The 24,019-nt window shown below is 35.2% G+C and overlaps 1 protein-coding gene across 12 annotated transcripts in view; it reads left to right on the forward strand.

The window, feature by feature from the left end:
* Positions 1-3,880: 3,880 nt before the first annotated feature.
* The window catches only part of CEP44 (centrosomal protein 44), a 32,385-nt gene continuing 12,246 nt past the window's right edge, over positions 3,881-24,019 (forward strand). Inside the window, exons 1-7 of one of the 12 annotated variants that reach the window (XM_054485198.2) lie at positions 3,992-4,904; positions 6,096-6,236; positions 16,855-16,951; positions 17,662-17,800; positions 20,624-20,771; positions 22,336-22,482; positions 22,880-23,002. In XM_054485198.2, coding sequence (XP_054341173.1) covers positions 17,712-17,800; positions 20,624-20,771; positions 22,336-22,482; positions 22,880-23,002 — 507 coding nt within the window. In that variant the 5' untranslated portion in view covers positions 3,992-4,904; positions 6,096-6,236; positions 16,855-16,951; positions 17,662-17,711. Of the gene's footprint in view, positions 4,905-6,095; positions 6,237-12,578; positions 12,727-16,854; positions 16,952-17,661; positions 17,801-20,623; positions 20,772-22,335; positions 22,483-22,879; positions 23,003-24,019 lie in introns of all 12 variants that reach the window. The other 11 variants (XM_054485200.2, XM_054485209.2, XM_054485203.2 and 8 more) reach the window with 11 other exon arrangements.

The raw sequence follows: 24,019 nt of genomic DNA on the forward strand, positions 1-24,019 counted from the left end.
TACTGAAAGAAGTGAAAGACGACAAATAAATGGAAGTACATCCTGTGATTACAGATTGGAAGACTTATTAAGATGGCAATATCACCCAAAGTGATCTATAGATTCAATGTAGCTCCTGCCAAAATTCCGATGACGTTTTTTGCGTTAATAGAAAAAAATTCTAAAATCCACATGGAATCTCAAGGGACCGCTAATAGTCAAACCAAACTTGAAAAAGAACAACAAAGCTGGAAGACACACTTTCTGATTTCAAAACTTCTTACAAAGCTACAGTAACCAAAACAGTATGGTATTGGCATAAAAACAGACATACAGACCAATAAAATAGAACAAAGAATCCAGAAATAAACCATCACATATATGGTCAAAAGATTTTTGACTAGGTGTCAAGATCATTTAATGGGGGAAAGGACAGTCTTTTCAACAAATGGTGCTGAGAAAACATATCCACATTCAAAAGAATGAGGTTGGAACCTTATCCAACACTATCTATGAAAATTAACTTAAAATGGATCAAAGACTTAAATGTAAGATATAAAACTATAATACTCTTAGATGAAAAAACAGGGCAAAAGGCTTACAGCACTGAATTTGGCAATGATTTCCAAATGCACAAGCAACAAAAGAGGAAATAGACCAACTGAACATTATGAAAATTAAAAAAAAATTGTGCATCAAAGGACAGTATCAACAGAGTAAAAGGGCAACCCACCGAATGAGAGAAAATATTTGAAAATCATGTACCTGATAAAATCTAATATCTATAATTTACAGATAACTCCTTTAACTCAACAATAACAAAAACATGATTCAAAAATGGGTAAAGGACTTGAAAAGACATTTTTCCAGAGAAAATACTCTAACGTCCAATAAGCACAGGAAAATACACTCGACATCACTAATCATTAGGGAAATACAAATCAAAAGTACAATGAGGTACCACCTTATAACCATTAAGATAGTTACTATCAAAAAAAAAATAAGTATTGGCAAGGATGTGGAGAAACTGGAACCCTTATGTATTGTTAATGTGAATGTAATATGTATGGTACAGCCTCTGCGCAAACAATATGGAGCTTCCTAAAAAAAAAATTAAAAACAGAATTACCATGTGATCTAGCAATTCCACTTCCAGGTATATACCCACAAGAATTCAAAGCAGGATCTGGAAAAGATATTTGTTCACCCATGTTCATAGCAGCATTATTCACAACAGCTAAAACATGGAAGCAACCCAGGTGTCCAATAATAGATGAATGGATAAGCAAAATGTGGCCGACACATATAAGGGAATGTTATGTAACCTTAAAAAGAAGAGAAATTCTGGCATATGCTACAACAAAGATGAACCTCGAGGATATTATGCCAAGTTAAATAAGCCAGTCAAAAAAAGTCAAATACTGGATAAGCCCATTTATATGAGGTTTTGGTTCTTTACCACTTTCCAGTAATATGAATACAAACATTTCCGGTTTCCAAAACTGGAAACAAAAGGTAGAATGGTGATTGCTAGGGCCTGGGAATGGGGGAGGGGAATTATTGTTTAATAGGTATAGAGTTTCAGTTTTACAAGATAAAAAGAGTAATGAAGATAGATGGTGTTGACGGTGGCAGAACATTATCAGTGTAATTAATACCATTGAACTGTACACTTAGAATGGTTAAGATGATAAATTTTATGTTATGTATATTTTACTACAATTTAAAAATTGGAAAAAACAATTCTGTGATCCCATAAAAATAAAATGAGAGGAAAAACCTCTGAAAAATAAATTAATAAATAAAAGAAGAGATGATGGTGTGCGTGTGTGTGTATTTAACATCTGTCCTTTCCATCTCTTTTTTCCCTATATTCACGACTTCCACAAATCACTACTCCATATAGGGTCTCTCCAAGCTTGGCTTACTTGCTAAAATCTGGTTCCTTCATTCAAATAGCTTATGAATCCTATGCAATCTATTCTTGAAAAATACACGAACTGCTGACTAAATAGTTAAACTCCCTAAAGCTATTGCCTAAACTCCAAACCACAAATATTTTTATCTTATGTTGCCATAAAGTACTTGCACCAGACCCAGCACAGTGGCTCACACCTATGATTCCAGAACCTTGGGAGGCTGTGGAAGGAGGATCTCTTGAGCTCAGGACTTTAAGACCAGCCTGGGCAGCACAGTCAGACAAAAAAATTTAAAAAAATAACCACACGTGATGGCGTGTGCCTGTGGTCCCAGGTACTCTGAAGGCTGAGGTGGGAAGGAGAATTGCTTGAACCTAGGAGGTTAAGGCTGCAGTGAGTCTAGTTCGCACCACTGCACCCCAGCCTGGGCAACAGAATAAAAATCTGTCTCAAAAAAAAGTACTTGCCCCAAATATGATATAAATTTATTCAAGTCAGCCAAAAATGTTTTAGTTTATTAGAGAGCTATGTCAAGAAATTTGTCAGAAAAACAATGAGAGCAAAACGAAAAAGAAATAGTGAACATAAATTTCCAGAAATAGATGTATTTCATTTAAATTGTTTAAAAAATTAAGTAAAATAATTCAAGAAAAAGAAACAGAAGTTAAATGCATAATTCTTAGACTTTAGTATTAATGATTTTGATGCATTATCATGGGTCAGTCAATGGAATAGTGCCAGTTTCCAAATTTGAATCAAAATGAGGAAAAAAATTAGTTGTACATGAGCAGTTCGTTAAATAATAAACCATGAAGTTACAAATCTGAATGACTAATTTCAACACACTGCGATTAAAGATCTGGTAATTCAATGTTTTTATACTGTAAAATGAGGAAGATATCTTTTAACCTAGCAACAGTAAACACACGAAACATTCCCCATTAAAGTGATCATATGTAATAAATTATGATCAATGTTTTGGCTTATCTAGAAGTTACTATAATATTTTGTGGATGGAAGTATTTCAATTGATCCAAGGGCCCCAAGTAATATTAGTTAATTTGCTGTAACTTATTATTAAATGAAGTTACGCTGCACCCTAATTCCTGATGTACAGAAACTGATAATATTTGTTGTTTTAAGCTGGGGTAAATTTGGGGGTAATTTGTTACCCAGCAATAGACAACTAATGAAGTACCTCATCAGACATATTGTCAGGTTAATTGGCTAAAGATGAATTTCTGACCCAATATGAAAAAAATAATAAAACTTATCCATTCTTTATTCTGAAACCTACTCTATTTCACATATCATTTTCGTGAAGGGTAGAGTTGAGGAGTGTGTAGAGCTCCTACCTCAGAAATACATTACTTCAAACATTAAAAGAAGGAAAAGGAAAGCTGAAATAGAAAACAAATTGTCTTCACTTTGCCGTAATAAAAATCATGATATATTCATTTGGGAATATACACCTAGGAGCCTTGAAAATGAATATTTTACTTGTAAAACAGGTAGAATCAATTTATTTTATTAGTAAATTCATACAGAACCTAAAAATAAAACTAAAAAAATTAAATGACTGAGGATTGGGATCCATTTATGTAATTTTGCCAAATAAATACTATTCATTGAGAACCTACTATGTAAGAGATTAGAACCCAGTCGCTGAGAAACAAATAAAAGATAAGTTTGACAAGTTTTATAAACAAAGTTTGACTACTGTAGCAGCTAGCAATCCATCGTGATCCTAACTATACTTGTGTTTGCATTCATATTACTGGAAAGTGGTAAAGAACCAAAAACAGTGTCTAGGAACCAAAATAACACTCGACCCGAAAACCAACACTTGGACCTGAAGAAAGTAACCCTTGTCATTTCTCAGGTTTATTTCACAATGACGCTGGGTTACTACTTGGAGTCCTAGCCCGAACTACACCCCAATGGCCTAGAAACAGAAGGAACACACCCAGTCCCGCCTCTTGACACTGATTCCTCACTTTAATGAGCCACCACCGCTGTCACTCAAGATGCTTCGCACTGTCATTGGTCGCAAACTCTCGCTGGTCGGCCAGTTTCGGCCAACTGGCAAGCACTGGTTGTCTTTATTTTCGAGAAAAGTGAAGGTGAACAGGGAAAAGAGGCAAGAGATCTGAAATATCTAGGTTGACTCCTGTACCTGAGCGACCTGCGATCTCCACCGCCGCCGCGACGAACTGGCCTCTGGGCGGGGGCTTTTAGCCAAAAGGAAAATGGCTCAGCCGGGAACTGGTGCCCAGGCCATGGAGAAGCTGGTTCAGACTTTACTTGTCCACACCGGTAGAGGTGACCGCGATGAGAATACCAGAAACAGCACTACGACCCTCAGAACTCAAGGTACCTCCAGCTGCAGGGGCCAGAACTGCCGACTGTCCCAGTTTTGACGTTTCCTATTGTTGCCGGAAGTGACGTTAGGCTCCGACTCTTAACGGAGACGCATTTTTATTTCTGTTGTTTACGATTCGCTATAGATTCCTTGTTTCTCACTTGGCAGCACGAGCCACTCTGACCATCAAGATCAGAAAAACTTCTCAGCTGCAAGTTAGAATTGGACTGGCCATTGAGGAGGCTCTCAGCAGAGTCGCTTTTCAGAGGAGTCTTGAACGCGGTGTGGAATCGGCAGCGAGGAATCCTGGAGCACAGAGAAGCTCCCAGCTTTGAAGGTCTTGCGGTGGTGCGTGGCGGGCAGGAACCCACAATTCCAAATACAAACCGTCGGCGCGAGAAGCGCTTCTGGGTGCAGGCGCCTGGCTGTAGTGACTCGCTGCGGGAGGCTGGACTCTGGTGACTGTCTATGGTTGCATATGCTCCCTTCTCCTTTCCCTGTCGTGGTGGGCCTTTGAAACCGGCTTCTTTGCTGGTGGCTGCTGGGTGAGCCTCGAGGAGACGGCAAGGCTGCGCCCGGTATTGGTCAGAGGTCGCCTCTCTCCGCCGTCCTTACAGAGACCCCGGGCGGAGACGAATGACCAGGTCCGCCTTTTCATTCTTTTAAATCAAATGGCGGGAGGGGAGCCTTGCTTATATACCCAACTAGTATATGCTTTTAGTCACAATGAAGTGGGAAGTATCGTGGCAGCTCATCCTATTAGAATTAGGTTGTGACTTTGGGTTGGAAAGTTATAGGCTTACTGATTCCTATTGGATCCTCTGGGGTGAGGATACAAACGGCTCCTGACTGTAAGGAAGACAGGACAGCAGTTCGTGTTTTCCCTGTTTGCATTTCCCCAGCTTTTCAAATATTTCCCCACCTTTATTGAAGGCTACAGATTTTTCCTCACTGTAACAAGTTAATCTTGAAATTGTTATTCTCTTTTACTCTGGAATTATGGCTATGCTAGACTTTTTTTTTTCCGAATTATCTGCAGACCTTTTAATTTTATGTGTGAACACAGCAGTCCCGTTGAACTCTTTACTTGTCCCTTTCTCCTCCCCACTCCCGCCCAGCTTTCTCAGTGCTTTGCCTTTCTCAGACCTTTCTCCTATCTCTTAGAGAAGTATTTCCCTAATATCTTTTGCAGTTTCATAAAGTGTTTTTCTCATTTTTACTTTTTTGTTTTTGATACGTGTTTTTAGATAATATCGAGCGTTATGTGCTATGTCACACACTCTTAGCCATTGACTGTTATTAGAGTCAATGTAGTTGCTTCATTCTAAACAAAAATCACTCTGGTCCAGTGACATTCTATTGGGAGGCATTTTTTTAATGACCTCTAACAGCAATGAGATTGAGCGATGTTGAAAATCTTAAACTGCTAGAGTACACCGTTTTCACAACCTCTCCCACAAGTTCTATTGCGCAGATCTGACTTGTAGACAAGGAAGGAAGCTAGAAAGTAATATTGAGAGCTTCTTTATTATTGAATCTATGCTGCAAGCTGAGTGGTATCTCCTTTTTTTCTTAGTTTTCCTTTGATCAGTGCTGTAAGTTGAAAATGTTAAATTTTTAAAAGTATTTTTCATTAATGAAAGTAAGGTGTTAAGATGTACATAAGTAATAGATTGGCTTCTTTTAATGTCTTGTTTTTAAGGCTTTTGAATTTTATAGTAGACTTAGTAAAGCCCTTTATGAGAATATAGAGCAGTAGCTGTAGTTTTATTCTGTAATAATCTCAATTTTAAATCCCTTTATTTTTCTGTCTCATCACTTACCTCCTTCACAAGCTCTACTTGTATTACTCTTCAAAATATTTATTCTGCTGGTACTGAAGAGAGACATACTTTGTTGTCAGAAATTCCATTACCAGAGGTAGAAATCATGTAAGAGACACTGAAGTGTTTTCCAAGATGTCAGAAAAAGGAAAGGTGAGAAGATATCATGAAGTGTTACGTAAAACAAAATTACTTGCACTGGGAAAATGGAATATACATCTGGAAGGACTAAAGGAAGTCTGGAAAGACATAGAATTTACATTAAAGTTACTGGGAAGAAGGTATCCCTGGAAGAATTGTGTTAAGATAGATGGGTCTGGAACCCGAAAGAAGCTCAGACCAACTATATTGGCCAGTGGCAAAATCCAAGAATACATTTTTTGCAGTTAAAGTCAGAGTAGTCCTTACTTCATGTTTTTCAGGAAAGTAAAGGCTGATCTTGGGAAATCTCTTTTAGGCTTCCATGTGTCCATCTACCCCTAGTCAATCTAAAGGATATTAAATAGGGTTTACCTTCTTGGCCAGTGTTTTGTATAAAGTGGTTTCAGGATGACTTTCTCTTTTTCTAGTTATCTCCCATTTGACAGTACCTAAAATTATCTCTGTCTAAAAATGGAAATATTTAGTTGAAGTAATTGATTGGCTGCAAAATAGTGACTAAAATGTGCATGCACAAGTCTATAAAAGTATATTCAATAAGCTGTTCCCTACCATGTTGATAAAGAGACTAGGAACAGAAAGGTAGGTTCATAAAGAGGGAGCGGAGCAGTTGCTCTACCCTGGGGAAATGGCTATGGAAATGAGTGGCTAGGGGCTTAAAGTAGGAAGCTTACTAAATTTAGGATTTTGTAAATCGCTAGCCTTTTTACCTTTCCTTATTTAAAGATAGAGAAACGGTGTGTAAAGGGATGATTTGTATCCTGGACAGCTGGGTAATGCGAATTGGAGGAAAAGATCACACTAACCCAGCTTCACCTGATTTATGAATTGTTCTGTTTTCATTTTAATATAATGACTTCATTTTAATGTAATAACTTCATTTTAAAGGAGCTTCATTCTCTAAGGGTTCATTACTCAAGGTATGGTTATGTATTACTTTTCTTCTATGAAGTGTCCATGGACAGTTGTGATAGATGTTTTTATGTAAGTTATTGAGTTTCACCTTACTGGCTGACTAGACTTATAGTTCAGAAACTTATCTCCTTCCAGCAAAGGTTCTTAATCCTTTATATACCTATTTATGACTCTTCTTTGGGAAAAATCTCCTTTGAGAATCTAATGAAAGTCCCACTCCATGCAAGAAAATTAGTCATTTAGAAATAAATTCCATGCTATTACTTTTGGGGCAGTTTTTAAAAAATGAATCATTGTGTTTAAAGTCTCAGTTCGTTCAAATCTTTTAGTTCACGTATGTGTTTTTCTGTTGTGTACATTCTTCAGAGTCATATTCCTGTTTCATAGGCCCTATGTATGTCAGCTTTTAGTAGGTATCACCAGTAAGTTTTCCAAAATAATTGCACCAATTTACTCTTTCTGTAAAAAGCATAGATATTTTGAATTTCTTGCCTTTTTTTCTGTGTTCACCTTTTCTTCTTGGAAGTAGACAGCTGGCTAACCAGCAAGAGTTTGGGGCTGATGACAGTTCAAAACATATTGACTGACAATGGTAGTGGCTTATTAAAGTGAAGAATCAGCATCAAGAGGGGGAATGGGTGTATTCCTTCTGTTTCTAGGCCGTTGGGATATAGGTCATTTTGGGACCCCAGGTAGTAACTCAGCTCATTCTGAAATAGAGCTGAGAAATGACAAGGGTTTAAGTGTTGCTTTTCAGGTAGAGTGCTATTTTGGACCCTTGGCACAGATTTTGGTTCTTTATTATGATAAGTACCAAGAAAGAAAAGAACTAGGTCTATTAGAGAAAATTAATGAGGGGGATTAATTAGTTTGGGATCTAAGACTTATTTGAGGTTGTGACATTTAAGCAGGATGCCGAGGGGTATTAGCCAGATGGAGAATGGGAGAGGGAAGGAGTTGCTCTATATCTCTTCAAGCTTGAAGAAATGGCATGTACAAAGGTGTTGAAGAGCTTGAGATATCACCAGACATCCTTATCCAGGTCCAGGAACTTTATCCCAGATACCATTTCTGTTATTTGTTGCTTCCAAAATATTTTAAATTAACTAAATCACACACATTCTCTTTTTCATCATTACTTGGTAAATGGAATGTTTTGATTTTCCCTTCTGTTTATGATTTACGTGTATTAACTTATTAATACACGAAGATCAAAAAGTGACCAAAATTGTTCAAAAGGTACAATTTATTAAAGGATAATTATAATTATTTCATGCTGACAATATGTTTTCAAGTGTTTTACAGTAATTTAACCTTTTTGTTTCTATAATTTCATGGTAAGAAAGAAGATGAATTAGGTAGAGCTAGTAACACCAGCTATAGATAAGAATGTAGTATTTAAAGCTAATATCTGAAATTCTTTTCTTGCATCTGCTAACTGAACGAGAAAATTCTGTGTGTGAGAATGGAAAACTTTGGGTAAAAAGTGAAAACTTGGATTTTGTAGTCCAGGCCCTTAATTAAGTAGATAACACACTCAGAAGGGGAAAATTTGGGGTGCTTTATATACAAAGGGACTATTTTTAGAGGTGTGTGTGCAGGGATCTGGTGCTGCTTCATTTTTTAACCTGTTTATTGCGGTGTGATTGACATACAGAAAGCTATAGACGTTTAATGTATACAATTTCTGTTTGGAGATAAGTAGATATTGTGAAACCATCCAGCCATTATTACTACAAGAAATCAATGCCATCACCTTGAAAAGTTTCCTTCTACTCATCTTTTTTTCACCTTTTGTGATAAGAGCACTTAACATTAGACCTAACTTCTTAGCAAAATTTTAAGAATACAATATTGCTAATCACAGACACTGGGTTGTACCACCAGATCTTATTTATTTTGCCTAACTGAAACTTTGTACCCTTTGAACAACGGCTACCCATTTTGTTCTCCCCATATTCCCTTATAACCACCATTCTATTCTCTGCTTGTATGTATTTGACTATTTTAGATTTCACATATATTGAGATAATACAGTATTTGTCTTTTTGTGTTTAGCTTATTTCACTTAGCATAATGTCCTTCAGGTTCATCCATGTTGTTGCAAATGGCAGGATTTCCTTCTTTTTTAAAGGCAAATTTGTTTATTCTAACATTTTTATTGGGGTCCCTAAGGTTTTCTACATATAAGATCATGTCATCTGCAAACAGATATTGTACCTCTTCTCTTTTGATTTGGATGTTTTTAATTGCTTTTTCTTACCTAGTTATTCTGGCTGGGACTTAAAATACTACGCTGAATAGGAGAGGCTAAAGTAGGCAACCTTTGTTCTTCATCTTATGGGGAAAGCTTTCAGTTTTTTACCTTTAAGTATCTTAGCTGTGGGCTTCTCATAAATGGACTTTATTTTGTTCTTCCTTTACCTAATTTGCTATAAGGTTCTTCCATACCTAATTTATTGAGGGTTTTAATGACAAAAGAATATCGAATTTTGTCTAGTGCTTTTTCTGCATCTGTCGAGATGCCCATGTGAGTTTTATCCTTCATTCTATTAATACAGTATATTACATTGGTTGGTTGTCGTATGTTGAACCATCCTTGCGTCACAATGAAAAATCCTACTTGGTCATGGTATATGATTCTTTTAATGTGCTGTTGTGTTTGGTTTTTTAACATTTCGTTGAGGATTTTTGCGTCTATATTCATCAAATATATTAGACTGTAGTTTTCTTGTAGTGTCTTTGTCTGGCTTTGGTATCAGGGTGATGCAGGCCTCAGAATGACTTTGGAAGTGTTCCCTCTTTTTTTTTTTTTTTTTTAAGATATGTTTAATAAGGTTTTGTGTTAATTTTTCTTTAAATGTTTGCTAGAATGTATCTGGCTCTTGGCTTTTCTTTGTTGGGAATTTTTTGATTATTCCTTCAATCTCTTTTTTTGTTATTTGTCTATTCAGGCATTCTATTTCTTCTTGATTCAGTCTCGGTAAGTTATATTTTTCTAGGAATTTATCCATTTTTTCTTAGATTGTCCAATTTGATGGCATATAATTGCTCATAATAGTCCCTTATGATACTTTTTATATCTGTGGGATCAGTTGTCTCCTCTTTCATTTCTGATTTTATTTGAGTCTTCTATTTTTAAAGTCTAGCCAAGGATTTGTTGATTTAGTTTGTCTTTTCAAAAGAGGAACTTTTAGTTTTGTCAATTTTTAAAATTGTTTTTCAATTTTCTATTTCATTTATTTCTAATCTACTCTTTATTATTTTCTTCCTTCTGCTAATTTTGGATTTAGTTTGTTCTTTTTCTAGTTCCTTGAGGTGTAAAGTTAAGTTGTTTATTGAGATCTTTTTTTTTATTTTCTTTGAGACGGAGTCTCGCTCTGTCACCAGGCTGGAGTGCAGTGGCGTGATGATCTTAGCTCACTGCAACCTCCGCCTCCCGGATTCAAGTGATTCTTCTGCCTCAGCCTCCCGAGTAGGTGGGACTATAGGCACGCACCACCAAGCTCAGCTAATTTTTGTATTTTTAGTAGAGACGGGGTTTCACCATGTTAGCCAGGATGGTCTCAATCTCTTGACCTAGTGATCCACCCGCCTCAGCCCCCAAAAGTGTTAGGATTATAGGTGTGAGCCACCATGTCCTGCCTCTTTCTTCTTCTTAATGCATTTATTGCTATGAACACTTCTCTTATTCTGCTTTTACTGCATCCTATATATTTGGGTATACTGTGTTTTTATTATTGTTTGTCTTGAGATATTTTATAATTTCTGTTTTGATTTCTTCTTTGACCCAGTATTATTTAATAGTATGTTATTTAATTCCCCTGTATTCGTGAATTTTTCCATTTTCTTTCTGTTATTGATTTCTAGTTTCATTCCATCGTGATCAGACGAAATGTTTAGAATGTTTTTAGTCTTCTTAAATTTGTTAAGACTTGTTTTGTGACGTAGGCTGTGATGAGTTATAGAGAATGTTTCATATGCTCTTGAGAAGAATGATTATTTTGCTATCGTTGGGTCTCATGTTCTGTATATGCATGTTAGGTCTGTTTGGTCTGTAGTGTTGTATAGTTTGCGATTTACTTGTTGGTATTCTCTCTGGATGACCAGTACATTATAGACAGTGACATATCAAAGTCTCCTTCTATATTGTATTGATATCTATTTCTTCCTCCAAGTCTATCAATGTTTGCTGTTGGCATTCTGTCTGGATGACCTGTACATTATAGAGAGTGATGTATCAAAGTCTCCTTCTATATTGTATTGAATGATGTTGGGTGCATATGTATTTTTAGTTGTTGTATCTTTCTATTGAACTGACCCTTTTACTATTATATAATGCCTTCTTTGTCTCTTTTGACAGTTGTCGACTTAAAGTCTATTTTGTCTGATATAGATAGCCACCCTGCTCTCTTTTGGTTATAGTTTGCATGGAATATCTTTCTCAATCCCTTCACTTTTAGCCTACATGTGTCCTTAAATGTTAGTCTCTTGAGGATAGTGTATAGTTGGTTGTTGTTTTTATTATCCATTTCAGCCATTCCATGTCTACTGAGAACCCTTAATTATTAAAAATTTAAAGTAATAATTTTTAATAATTAAGTACTTAATTGTTTCCATTTTATTCATTGTTTTCTATTTGCTTTCTGTTTCTCCTGTTTTTCTCTTGTTTGTTGTCTTTGTGATTTGATGATTGTAGTAGAATGCTTTGATTTTTTTTTTCTTTTTTTTTGTTTATTTACTATACTTTTTATTTTGGTTACCATGGGGTTTGCACCAAATATTATGTAGTTATAGCAGGCTTTTTAAGGCTAGTAACAACTTAATTTCATTCATATTCAGAATCTCTACACTCCTCCCCCATCTTCCTCACCAATATATGTAATTGATTTCAGATTTTGCTTCTTTCTATATTGTTTCTATTAACAAATTTCTGTGGTTGTTGTAGTTATTCATACTATTTTTGTCTTTTAATTTATATACTAGTGTTCAATGAGATTTACGTGCCACAGATTTCAGTATTGCAATATTCTGTGTTTGTTTTCATGTTTACTTTTAGCGGTGAGATGTATACTTTCATATGCTTTCATACTGTTGGTTTAGTATCTTTTCAGTTAACTTGAAGATCCCCTGTTAACATTTCTTGTTAGGGCATGTCTAAAAGTGACAACCTCCCTGAGTTTTTTAATCTGAGGAAGTTTTTATGTTTTCTTTATTCTTTTTTCTTTTTCTTTTCTTTTCTTTTTTTTTTTTTTTTTTTCAGGTCTGGCTCTGTTGCCCAGGCTGGAGTGCAGTGACATGATCTCAGCTCATTGCAACCTCAACCTCTTGGGCTCAAGCAGCCTCCCACCATAGCCTCCTAAGTAGCTGGGACTAGAGGCATGCACCACCATGGCTGGCTAATTTTTGTATTTTTTGTAGAGACAAGATTTCACCATGTTTCCCAGGGTGGCCTTGATCTCCTGAGCTCAAGCAATCTGCCTGCCCTCAGCCTCCTCAAGTGCTGGGATTACAGGTGTGAGCCACCACGCTTGGCTATTTCCTTCATTCCTGAAGACAGTTTTTTCAGGTAATTATTTTCGGTTGGCAGGTTTCTTTTCTTATTTTCAGTATGTTGAATATGTCATTCCACTCTCTCCTGGCCTGCAAGTGTTCTGCTGAGAAATTCACCAATACCTTTATAGGGGCTCTGTTATATGAAATAAGTTACTTTTCTGTCGCTGCTGTCAAAATTTCTTCTCTGTCTTTGAATTTTGACAAATTCATTATAGTGTCTGTTAGTACAGACCTCTTTGGCTTCAACCTATATGGGAACTTTTGGGCTTCATGAGTCTGGATGTCCATTTTCCTCCCTAGATTTGGTAAGTTTTCAGCCATAATCTAAATGTGCTTTCTGCCCCTTTCTCTCTCTCTCTTTGCCTTCTGGAACTTGTATAATGTGTTTATTAAGTGACTTAGTGGTGTACCATAAGTCCCATAGTATTACTTCATTTCACTTTTTATTCTTTTTAATATTTCTTCCTCTAATTGCATAATTTCATATGACCAGTGTTCAAGTTTGCTGATTCTTTCTTTTGGTTGATTGAGTCTGTTGTTGAAGCCTTCTATTGAATTTTTTAGTTCAGTCATTGTATCCTTCAGCTCTAGGATTTCTGTTTGGTTCTTTTTTATGCTTCTCCATTATTGAACTTTTTGTTCATGTATTGTTTTCCTGATTTTTATTTTATTTTCTATCTGGGTTTGTTTATTTGTTTGTTTGTTTTTGTAGCTCATTGAGCTTTAAGATGATTGTTTTAAATTCTTTGTCAAGCAGATCATGGATCTTCATCTTGTTATAGTCAGTTTCTGTAACCTTATTGGTTTCCTTTGGCATGTTGTATTTACTCATAATCCTTTGAGTCTTTCATTGGTGTCTGTACGTTTGAAGGAGCAGTTACCACTTCTGTACTTCACAGAGTGATTTCAGTAGATAAAGATCTTCTCCTGCTGGGTCTCTTGATGAGACTGACTTCCAAACCACAGTCACTTAGGTGGAGCCAGGTTGTGGGTCTGCTTACATGTTCAAAATCAGGTCTGCGGTTGTGGGCCTGTTACTGGGGCTTGGGTGGGTGTGGTTCCTTCTGGGTTCCCAGACAAACAAGTCTTCCTGTGGGACCTTGGACAGGTGAGTTGAAGCCCACATGCTGATGAGGCTGCTGCTGGGTCTGGAGCCAGTTCTGTCGTCACATGCCTGCTACTGAGGCATGATTCTGCCTTCTCACAATAGCTTCTATCAGTCTTGGACTCTAGAAGGATGTCACAGCCTTCTACTTGGACCCATCAGGGCACTTTTATACATAGATGGTTGCTAAATTGGTGTTTCTGTGAAGGACAAGGGCTGGGGATGTCCTGTTCCACTATCCTTTTCTAGCTAAAACCTTCTTTGATTTCTTTCATAGTTTTGTAATTTGTCACATACAGATCATGTACATATTTTGTTAGACTTAGAAGTGTTTTTTGTGCTATGATAATGGTGTTTTTAGTTTTATATTTCATTCTAATTATTTATTGCCAGTATATAGGAAAACATTTGACTTTTGTATATTAACCTTATATACTGTGACTTTGCTATACTCACTTTTTACTTTTAGGGGTTTTTTTTGTTGTTAATTCTTTAGCATTTCCTACATAAACAATCATGCCTTTTGCAAATGAAGACCACTTTATTCCTTTCTTCCTAGGGTATTTTATTTCCTTTGCTTGCCTCGTTTCGCTAGCTAGGACTTCTGGAACACTGTTGAATAGGAGTGGGGAGATAGGACATCCTTGTGTAATTCCCAGTCTTTGGGGGAAGTATACAGTTTCTCAGCCTTAAGTGTGGTGTTAGCTGTTGGTTTTTTTTGTAGGCTTTATGGCCATTCTAATAGGTGTGTAGTGGTATTTTGGTTTAATTTGCAAATCTGTAATGATAAATGATTTTGAGCCTCTTTTCATATTATTTACAATCCACATATCCTCTTTAGTGAGATATCTGTTAACATCTTTTGCCTATTTTTTAATTGTATTGTTTGTTTCAGAATTCTAGGTATTTTCCCAATTAAGTTGAGGGAGTTTCCCTCTATTCCTAGTTTGCTGAGAGTATTTATTATGGATGGGTGTTAGGTTTTTTTCAAGTGCTTTTTCTACATCCGTTGATAATACATGATTTGCCTTCTGTGACGTGCTAATGTGGCTTATATTGATTTTTAGAATGTTGTACTAAGCCCCTGCATACCTAGAGTAAATCTACTGGGTGTGGTATTTGATACCTTGGTTGAGTATAGAATTCAAGATTATAAGTAATTCCTCTCAGGATTTTGAAGATAATGTTTCTGTATCCTTTAGCTTCTAACATTGCTATTGAAAGTTTGATGCTATTTTGATATTCTTCCTATGTGATCTTTTCTTGCCTTGTTGGATGTTTTTCAAAACTTCTCTTTTACTTTATGAAATGTCACAGTGATATATCTTGGTGTGAGTTTTGTTTCACTTCTTGTGTTGATCACTCATTGTGTTCTTTCAATCTAGAAAATCATGACATTCAGCCTTAAGAGGTGTTTTTGTATTATTTCACAATTTCCTCCCTCATTTTCTCTCGTTCATGAGATGTTGAACCTTTCGGTTTGGTCCTCTAATTTTCTTATAATTTCTATTCCACTTTTGTGTCTTTTCATCCATTGTGTAACTATAATTATCTCCTCAAACTTGTCTTATTTAAATTTTTATTTTTGCCATCATTTTCAATTCTATTGTTGATTTCTATTTAAATTCATTGTGGTCTAAAAGCAGACATTGTATGATTTCTACTTTTTAAAAATGTTAAGGTATGCCTTATGACCCCAAAGATAGTCTATCTTGGTGGATGTTCCATGTGAAATTGAGAAGAATATGTATTCTATTGTTGTTTGATGAAGTAGTCTACAAATATTCATTATATCCAGTTGATAGATAATATTGTTTGTCCTTACTGATTTTTTTTTTTTTTTTTTTTTTTTTTTTGCCTGCTGGATCTATTTCTGATAGAGGAGTGTTGAAGTCTCCAACTAAAATAGGGGATTTGTATATTTCTCCTTGTGGTTCTGTCAGTTTTTGTTTCATATATCTTGACATTGTGTTGTCAGGTGCATATACATTAAAGATTGTTATATTTTCAGGGAGAATTAAGTCCTTTGTCTTTATGTAATGACCCTTTGTCCCTAATAACTTTCCTTATTATAAAGTCTGCTGTCTGAGATTAATATAACTGTTTCTGCTTTCTTTTGATTAATGTTAGCATGGTATATTTTTCCCTATCCATTTACTTTTAATCTTATAAACAAAATGGATTTCTTATAGACAACAGGTAGTTAGATCTTATTTTTGGTCCACTTTAACGATCTCTGGCTCATTTTACATTCTCACAAGCTTAATATTTTTTATATCCTTCTATTCTGGTTTTAGGTTTTAATTTTTTTTCTAATCTCATTGAGAATGGAAAGCTTCATTTTGAAATTTTTTCTCTGTATTATCTCTATTTCCACCGAATTTTTCTTCTCTGCTTATTTTGTTTAAGGTATTTATATATACTTTTCATACTGAAGCTTCCCTCTAATAGTTATTGACCTTTGAGCATATATTCGGTTTTAAACATGAGTCTCTAAGAAAAAAAGGTGCCTGGTTAGGGCTTATCAATGAGTGAGTTTGCTGCAGGTTTATTGGGCAAGACCCTGCCCTTTTCAATGGGGATTTTCCTCAAATGTCAGAAATGTGATACTTTTTCTCTAGGTCCATCCACCTTCTCTGGCATAGAACCTGATAGTCTGTTGTCACAGAGGATATAAGTCTAACAGCTTCTTGAGGCTGAGATATAGGAAGGAACTTTATTACTGTGTGTGTGTGTGTGTGTGTGTGTGTGTGTGTTTTCATTAATACTTCTTTCTGCCTTCTAACACTTCCTTCTGTATTGTTTGCCTTGCCTGATGTTTCCAAATTTGGTGCCTCCTTGATTCAATTTCTTTAGAGTGTAAAGCTCTTTTCTCTTTCCAGGGAAGGTGAGAGGTAGTTGCCTTGCTGAGCAAGTTATGTGTGTAGGGATAGGAGGCGGGAGGGAAAATAAATTCTAGGGTTAGCTGCTTCTTATGTAGACTTTCAAATAATCATTCTTATTTCAGCCCCCTGGACTTACCCCTTTGTCTTTCAGAAGCATCAAGTGCACCTGATTTGTGAACCTATCTTGCTTCAGTTGGTTTCCTCCTAAATATTAGGCAGATGGCATTGGCCAGTCTGTGCTCTGCTAGGTTGGTTATCCCTTATTCATTTGCTTTTTGTTTTCCAAAATTTTGTGGATACCTGTTTTGTCATGTGAAATCTCCTATAGTTCTTTTTGTCCTGGTGGGTATATATGATTTTTAATTATTTACTTTCATTTTAGTGGTCTTTAGAAAATGGAAAGGAAGGTAACATGCATTTAATCTGTCATATTTATCCAAGTGAACCCTGCATTTTTAAAATGTATTTTTAGTTTTTAGGAAAGGTATCTTTTTGGCAACTATGTGAGATCAGAGCCCTGTGATTCTGATTAAATCTGCGCTAAATTTATTTGTCTCCATTTTTTATTGATTGTGTTATGTAGCTTCTATAAGCATCTAAAAGAGTCATTGATGGATGTTATTCCAAGTTGATGTGTCTTCTCAACTGATGCTTTATGCTTAAAAAAAAAACTATTTGGGCAAGTGTCATATAAGATACATTATAATAAGATGAATATAAGGCACACTTTTTTTTTTGGAAGGAAAACATGTAGGAGGGTAGGGGAGACACTTACCCTATATTCAGGAACTTATAGTAGTTACAAAGTAGAACTTGAGTAATAGAGAAGAAGCTAGGGGAAAAAGAGCTAGGGTAAGATAAATATGGTAAGTGCCAATAGGAGATATGAACAAAATAGAATCAAGAAGCTTCAGAAATACAGAGACTTAACCAATATTTCATGGATTTCTATTTTCAGGTGAAAAATTAGACTATTTCAAGAGTTGGAGCTGAATCTGATGTTAAATAATGGCAACAGGTGACTTAAAAAGAAGCTTACGGAACCTAGAACAGGTGCTCCGCTTGCTAAATTATCCTGAAGAGGTGGACTGTGTAGGGTAAGCTATAATATCAAACTTAATTGTATTCTTCTTGCTAGTGATTTGAGATAATATTTAACATGGGGGACTACCTGAGAAAAATCAGATTTTACCTGGATCCTATTTAAATCTGCCTTGAAATGATTAAAATATTTGAGAAAGCAGGGAATTACAGGAGTTTATTTCTAAGTATGAACTAATGAAGAATTCCAACTTAAAAGATTTAAAACTGTTTAGAAGCACAGTATTTATCTGCATAAGGTATAATCTCTGTACAACTTTTAAACTCATAGAGGTATAATAGATTTCATTATTTGTATAATCTACCACTCTCTCATATTCAGTTGGATGATATTTCTTACAGTTAAATATATCCAGAATAAGAAGAGATTGTTGCCATTTCTTGTCAGTCATTTCTTGTCATTTATTTGTTTATTCTTTTATGGAGGAAAGATTTTATACGTTTAAGGCAAGTGTTCTTTTTCATATGGAATATTCTAGTTAGTAGATTTTTTTGTGTATGGCAACCTGAAGATTGCTCTTAAGCTCTCCCATTTAACAGACCCCACTTTGAACCTTTCACTTTAGCTCCCATTTTGCAACTATGACTTAACGTTTTTAGAATATGGCAACATACATTTTCCTATATTCATGCCTATATAATATGGTACTGCAGTCATTCTGTATCCCTTCATAATTCTGTTTCTTCATATCACTTACCCTTAACCTGTTATTATTGATTAATTGATGGATTGGTTAAATGTTTCCCTTCAGCTTACTAGAATGTAAGCTGAAGTCTTGGACTTTGTTTTTTGTTTTCACTGTGGAATCCCCCCATCTAGAATTATGCATGGCACATATTAGGAGTTGATTAGACATTTATTGAATGAATGAGTGTCCAGGGACAAGTCCAAGTTAGATGTTCAAGAGTAGAGGGAAACTTGGTTAAACCAACTACTAAGTAGAATCCTTCAGTAATGGGCTTTACATATAAGAATGGATATGCATACAAGAATGGATATTCTAATAACTCTTGAGGTTACACTAGGGAGAGGTAACTCAAGAGAAGGCTGAAAGTGAAAGGATAGAGAGGAGAGTAAGGAGAAAGTTTAGCTCTAATTGCTGTTATTATAGGCATTATATGTGAGAGGCAGAAGGTATGAAACAGATGTAATCCATGTATGTAAGAATCATCTTGATTCCTCAAAACATGAAAATCCTGACCGTCCAGAACTTGCAGGGGTTTAACCAGTTTGAGTAGCCAAGTTTTCTCCTTGCCATTTTAAGTGTCAACATTTTAAAAGATGTTTTAAATAGGAATAATTCTAAAATATACCAGTATTCTCTTGTTTTCTAAATACAGTGTTTAAACATTTAATTTTCTTATTACCCAAAAGCATCATTAAGAACAATAATTTTTAGATTATTATATAACATACTAAAATCTGCAGGGTCTATTGAGATTTGAAATGCTGCTTGCTTCTTCCATAGAGGCACTCAGATTGCTAGTCTCCCTGCCACACACATGTAGGTACACACACAACACCCCCCTCATTTTGATTCTTTTTTCCACTTTTTCACATGTGTTATGTTTTCTGGCCATTTGCTGTTTTTTTGTGTTGGTATCTGTTTTTCTTACTGTTTCTAATATGCTAAGTCCTTAGGAACTAGATAATCAAGGTTTTTGAAATTGTTTAACATAAGTGTTAAATGTGGGGCTGGCTGTCATCTATGTATAGTGTGCATAAATGGACAGATTTTGCTGTTCAAAGGTGTTTTTTTTTTTCATTTCCTGTTTTTGGACTGTGTTCAGATAGACAAGATTGCCAGAGCAGTTTTCTAATTGGGTGGAATAGTATTTTAAAGAAACATACAAGAAATAATTCATATTTGTCCAGTACAACAAAATGCAGTGCTATCATCATGTATTTGTTCTCTGTCTTAACTAAAAATTTGGGTGGAGATGGGGATGTTTATGTGAACATCTTGAATTTTTTGAAAAACATTTATGTTTTATATAAGTACAAAATACTGCAATTGAACAAATGTAACTGTGCTTTGTTGTGGGAAAATCAGTGAAGGTACTTCACATTGAGAAAATAAGAAGACACGAAACACTACCAGACAGATAATGACACAGCAGATACTGAGTAGCCTGGGAGTCTTTCTTGGAGAGATCAGTATAGATCAGAAAGTTGAGGAAAGCTTCATGGGAAGCTTGAGATTTGATGAATGATTCATAAAAAATAAATAACAATTGGATAAGCAAAGAAGAGTGGGATACCTTTCTAGACTGGTGGAATTAGCATAGGTAATAATGTACGATTTAGAAGGAGCAGTAAGTGAAAAGTAATAGACTGGTCAGCCAAGTCACAGTTCATGCTTTTTCCCACCCCATCTTCCTCATCTGTAACTTAGAATTCATAATATTTACCTTTGGAAGTTTGTGGTAGAGAGCAAAGGAGGTAATAGAACAAGTGTTTGCAAAACCATAAAGTGTACTTCAATTTTGTAAGATGGTACATTGCTTTTATTAGTAGTAGAAAATGGAGTAGATCACGTAAGACTAAGCTTTGGAAAATCAATGGTAAATAGTTGGTACTAGAGACCTATAGTAAGTTTTTTGAGCACATGAACAGTGGTATTTCATAGTAGTCTGGCTAGACTGGTTTAGAATGGGGAATGGAATCTAGAAGGTCACATGTATCACCTAATTATTATAGCTATAGTGTTAAGTTTTAAATTATTATAAACATTTCTAATATTTTCTTGATTATCCAACTTTGTGGAATTATGCTTATTAAATGCTTATTAAAAATATTTTTCTTTTTTTCCTAACAGTTTGATAAAGGGAGACCCAGCAGCATCTTTGCCCATCATCAGCTATTCTTTTACCTCATACTCACCTTATGTTACAGAACTTATAATGGAATCCAATGTAGAGCTCATAGCGAAAAATGACTTGCGCTTTATAGATGCTGTCTATAAGGTATTTTGAGTTTATGAAACAATAACTATTAGTCATTGAATGATTTTAAAAAATTAATGATTTAGCCATAACTTCTTAAATATATGCAGCATATACAGTTGACAGGATATTTTCATTTGTATTTATCTCATTTAAATGTAGTCCCTATTGAAATCAAGATGCAATTCATGTTTGCTTTTTGAATGTTACCTATTCTAATAAATACAGCAACTGGTAAATATTTGTTGTTGGCTGTTGTTTGGCCTTTTTAATCAAATTTTAGTAAAATTTGGTATACTGGCAGAAATTAGAGAATAATGTAATTATATTCAATAAAACTTATAGTTTTTTAGAATTATATGTTAATTTAGTTGTTTGTAAGAAGGAACTATTACTGACATATTCTTTTTTTATTAAACTGATATATTCTTTGAGGTCTGAGAGCATGTCTTATATTGTATCTACCCTAGTATTTATACTTGTACTATATGTATTTATACTTGTATTTATACTTGTACTATGTATTTATACTCGTACTATGTATATACTGAATTTAATCTTGTATTTGATTTTTTTAAAACCCTGCTTTTATCATTAATTTTTGCTTAAGTACTGTGGTTTATATTAAAGTTAGTTTTTAATGGTAAAACCCACTTATCAAATGTAGTCTTTTTTTTTTTTTTTTTTTGGAGACTGAGTCTTGCTCTGTCACCAGGCTGGAGTGCAGTGTCACGATCTAGGCTCACTGCAGTCTCTGTCTCCTGGGTTCAAGCAGTTCCCCTGCCTCAACCTTCCGAGTAGCTGGGACTACAGGCATGCACCACCATGCCTGGCTAATTTTTTGTATTTTAGTAGAGAGGGTTTCACCATGTTGGCCAGGATGGTCTCGATCTGCTGACCTTGTGCTCTGCCCACCTTGGCCTCCCAAAGTGCTGGCATTACAGGCATGAGCCACTGCACCCAGCGTCAAATAGTCTTTTAAAAAAAGCAGAGTTGCAGTCAATGAAATGGGAGCTTTTATATGTAGTCTCTGTTTAATCTTTCTCTTTCTTGCTTTTGATCCCAGAAAACATCCATGGAAGCCTAAGAGGCACTTTTAAGAAATTCTAGAGCGCCACAGAGTAGATTTAGGAAACTACTGATCTAGTGTTTTTTTCATTTTACAAATGAAAAATTGAGACCAAAAGGCCTACTGACTTATCCAAAAATCACATAGTGGAAGAGTTATAAACAAATAGAACTATAGTTTCTGACTCTGGTATGGTATTCTAGTGAACTAAGGAGTTTTTCTAATGTCTGTGAAGATATTTAAACTTTCTGGTGATTGACTATATATTTCCGTCTCTCTGGACAGACAGCTGTTCTCCAGCGTATCCTTTGCTACCTGTTTTCCACCTGATACGTGTCTTACTGGATCATGACTTACACCAGCCCTATGAATTACTTTAGTACTCTTTAGTTAATGGCTTGGTTTTCCTTGTCCTCTCAAAGGTGGCCATTATTCCCCTGACCAGGTGGGCATTATCATTTGGAATTTTAGAAATAAATTGCTCCCAATTATTACAACAATCTGTTTCCTCTGCAGCTTCTTCGTGATCAATTTAATTATAAACCAATTTTGACAAAAAAGCAGTTTATCCAATGTGGGTTTGCAGAATGGAAAATCCAAATTGTTTGTGATATTTTGAATTGTGTGATGAAAAAGCACAAGGAATTAAGCAGTCTTCAGAAGGTAGTTTTATGAATAGATTTTAATGCTGATGTATGCTATTAATAGATGGCTTAGTAGTTTAATGTATAAAATCAATACCCTAGACAGCAAATTATTTCATAGTGTAATTACTGTATTATTCAAAGATTTGAGTAACCTTATAAAGCTTGTTGTTTATTTTAAATACTACTCTCTTGTTTTATACACCTGTGACTGGGAACTCCTAGTGTTAAACTAATAGTTCAAATATAATACATTTTCGTTACTTCTTAGTTTTTAAAAGTCATGTAGTCTCATTAGAGTCTCATTATTTGTCAGTTATATTTCATATATGAAAATTTAAATGTTAATGGAATTTTAATATATAATTAGGCTTTCACACAGAATTTGTTATTTTGACTAATACCTTTTTTTTTAGATTCCATCACAACAAAGAAAGAAAATCAGTTCTGGTAAGTCAGAACCTCCTTTGAGCACTGAGAAAATATCTGCAGAGGCTGTTGGCGTTGATATCAGTGGCAGGTTTATGGCTTCAGGAAAGGTATGCAACCACAAAGAAAATATCATATTGTTTAAGAGTTATCTAATTAATCCAATATACAGTTTTCACTTTTCTGAGTGGCACCTGATGAAACATTCTAGTTAGATATTGGAGTGTAGGGATTTTTAACAGTGCATGTCATATATTTTTGGGCAGTATGCCTGAAGTTATAACAATAGGATAGAAATATAAAATTAAATAGGTGTTCTCTTTATATTTCTAATTTCTAATTCTGCCTGATTTCCTAAACAGAAGAGTAGTGATTTAGGAAGATTATCTTATGCAGTTATCTACATTTGCTCTTAATTGTGTTCTGGTCTTCCTAAAACATGGGAACATATGAAGAGCCTACATTAGCAGTAGTGATAGGTTATAATCATTCATTTATGTACATTGTATTTCTGTAACCAAGTATGAATTATCCAATAATTTGTAGTCCCTACACGTAGAATCTGGTTTTCCGTTAATATTTTGAATATTTTCTCTTTCTTGAAAGATAATTTTTCTGCCATTATCTGCTTTGAGCAGCTGTGGCAAATTGAATCTAATGCACTTAGAGCTACAGTGTTTCTATCACTAAGGGAGATTTGAGCTAAAATATTATTTATTAATATATTTTCAGCTGTCTTCCATCTGGAGAAAACTCTTTCTGATTGAATGATAGAATATCAGATGAATTATCAATGGTATAATTAAGTAAAGGATGTGAATACTTTCTGACTGAAGTATAATCTAGAGTATTATTTCTGCCCTAATCCAAAATAGATGAGTTATGTAAACAGAATCTATTTTAAAAATTTATTCTTGGGCCTGGCGCAGTAGCTCACGCCTGTAATCCCAGCACTTTGGGAGGCCGGGTGGATCACCTAAAGTCAGGAGTTCAAACCAGCCTGACCAACATGGTGAAACCCCGTTTCTACTAAAAATACAAAAATTAGCTAGGCGTGGTAGCTGGTGCCTGTAGCCCCAGCTACTTGAGAGGCTGAGGCAGGAGAATCGCTTGAACCCTGGAGGCAG

Source organism: Pongo pygmaeus, chromosome 3 (genome assembly GCF_028885625.2).
Source record: "Pongo pygmaeus isolate AG05252 chromosome 3, NHGRI_mPonPyg2-v2.0_pri, whole genome shotgun sequence".
NCBI lineage: Eukaryota > Metazoa > Chordata > Mammalia > Primates > Hominidae > Pongo > Pongo pygmaeus.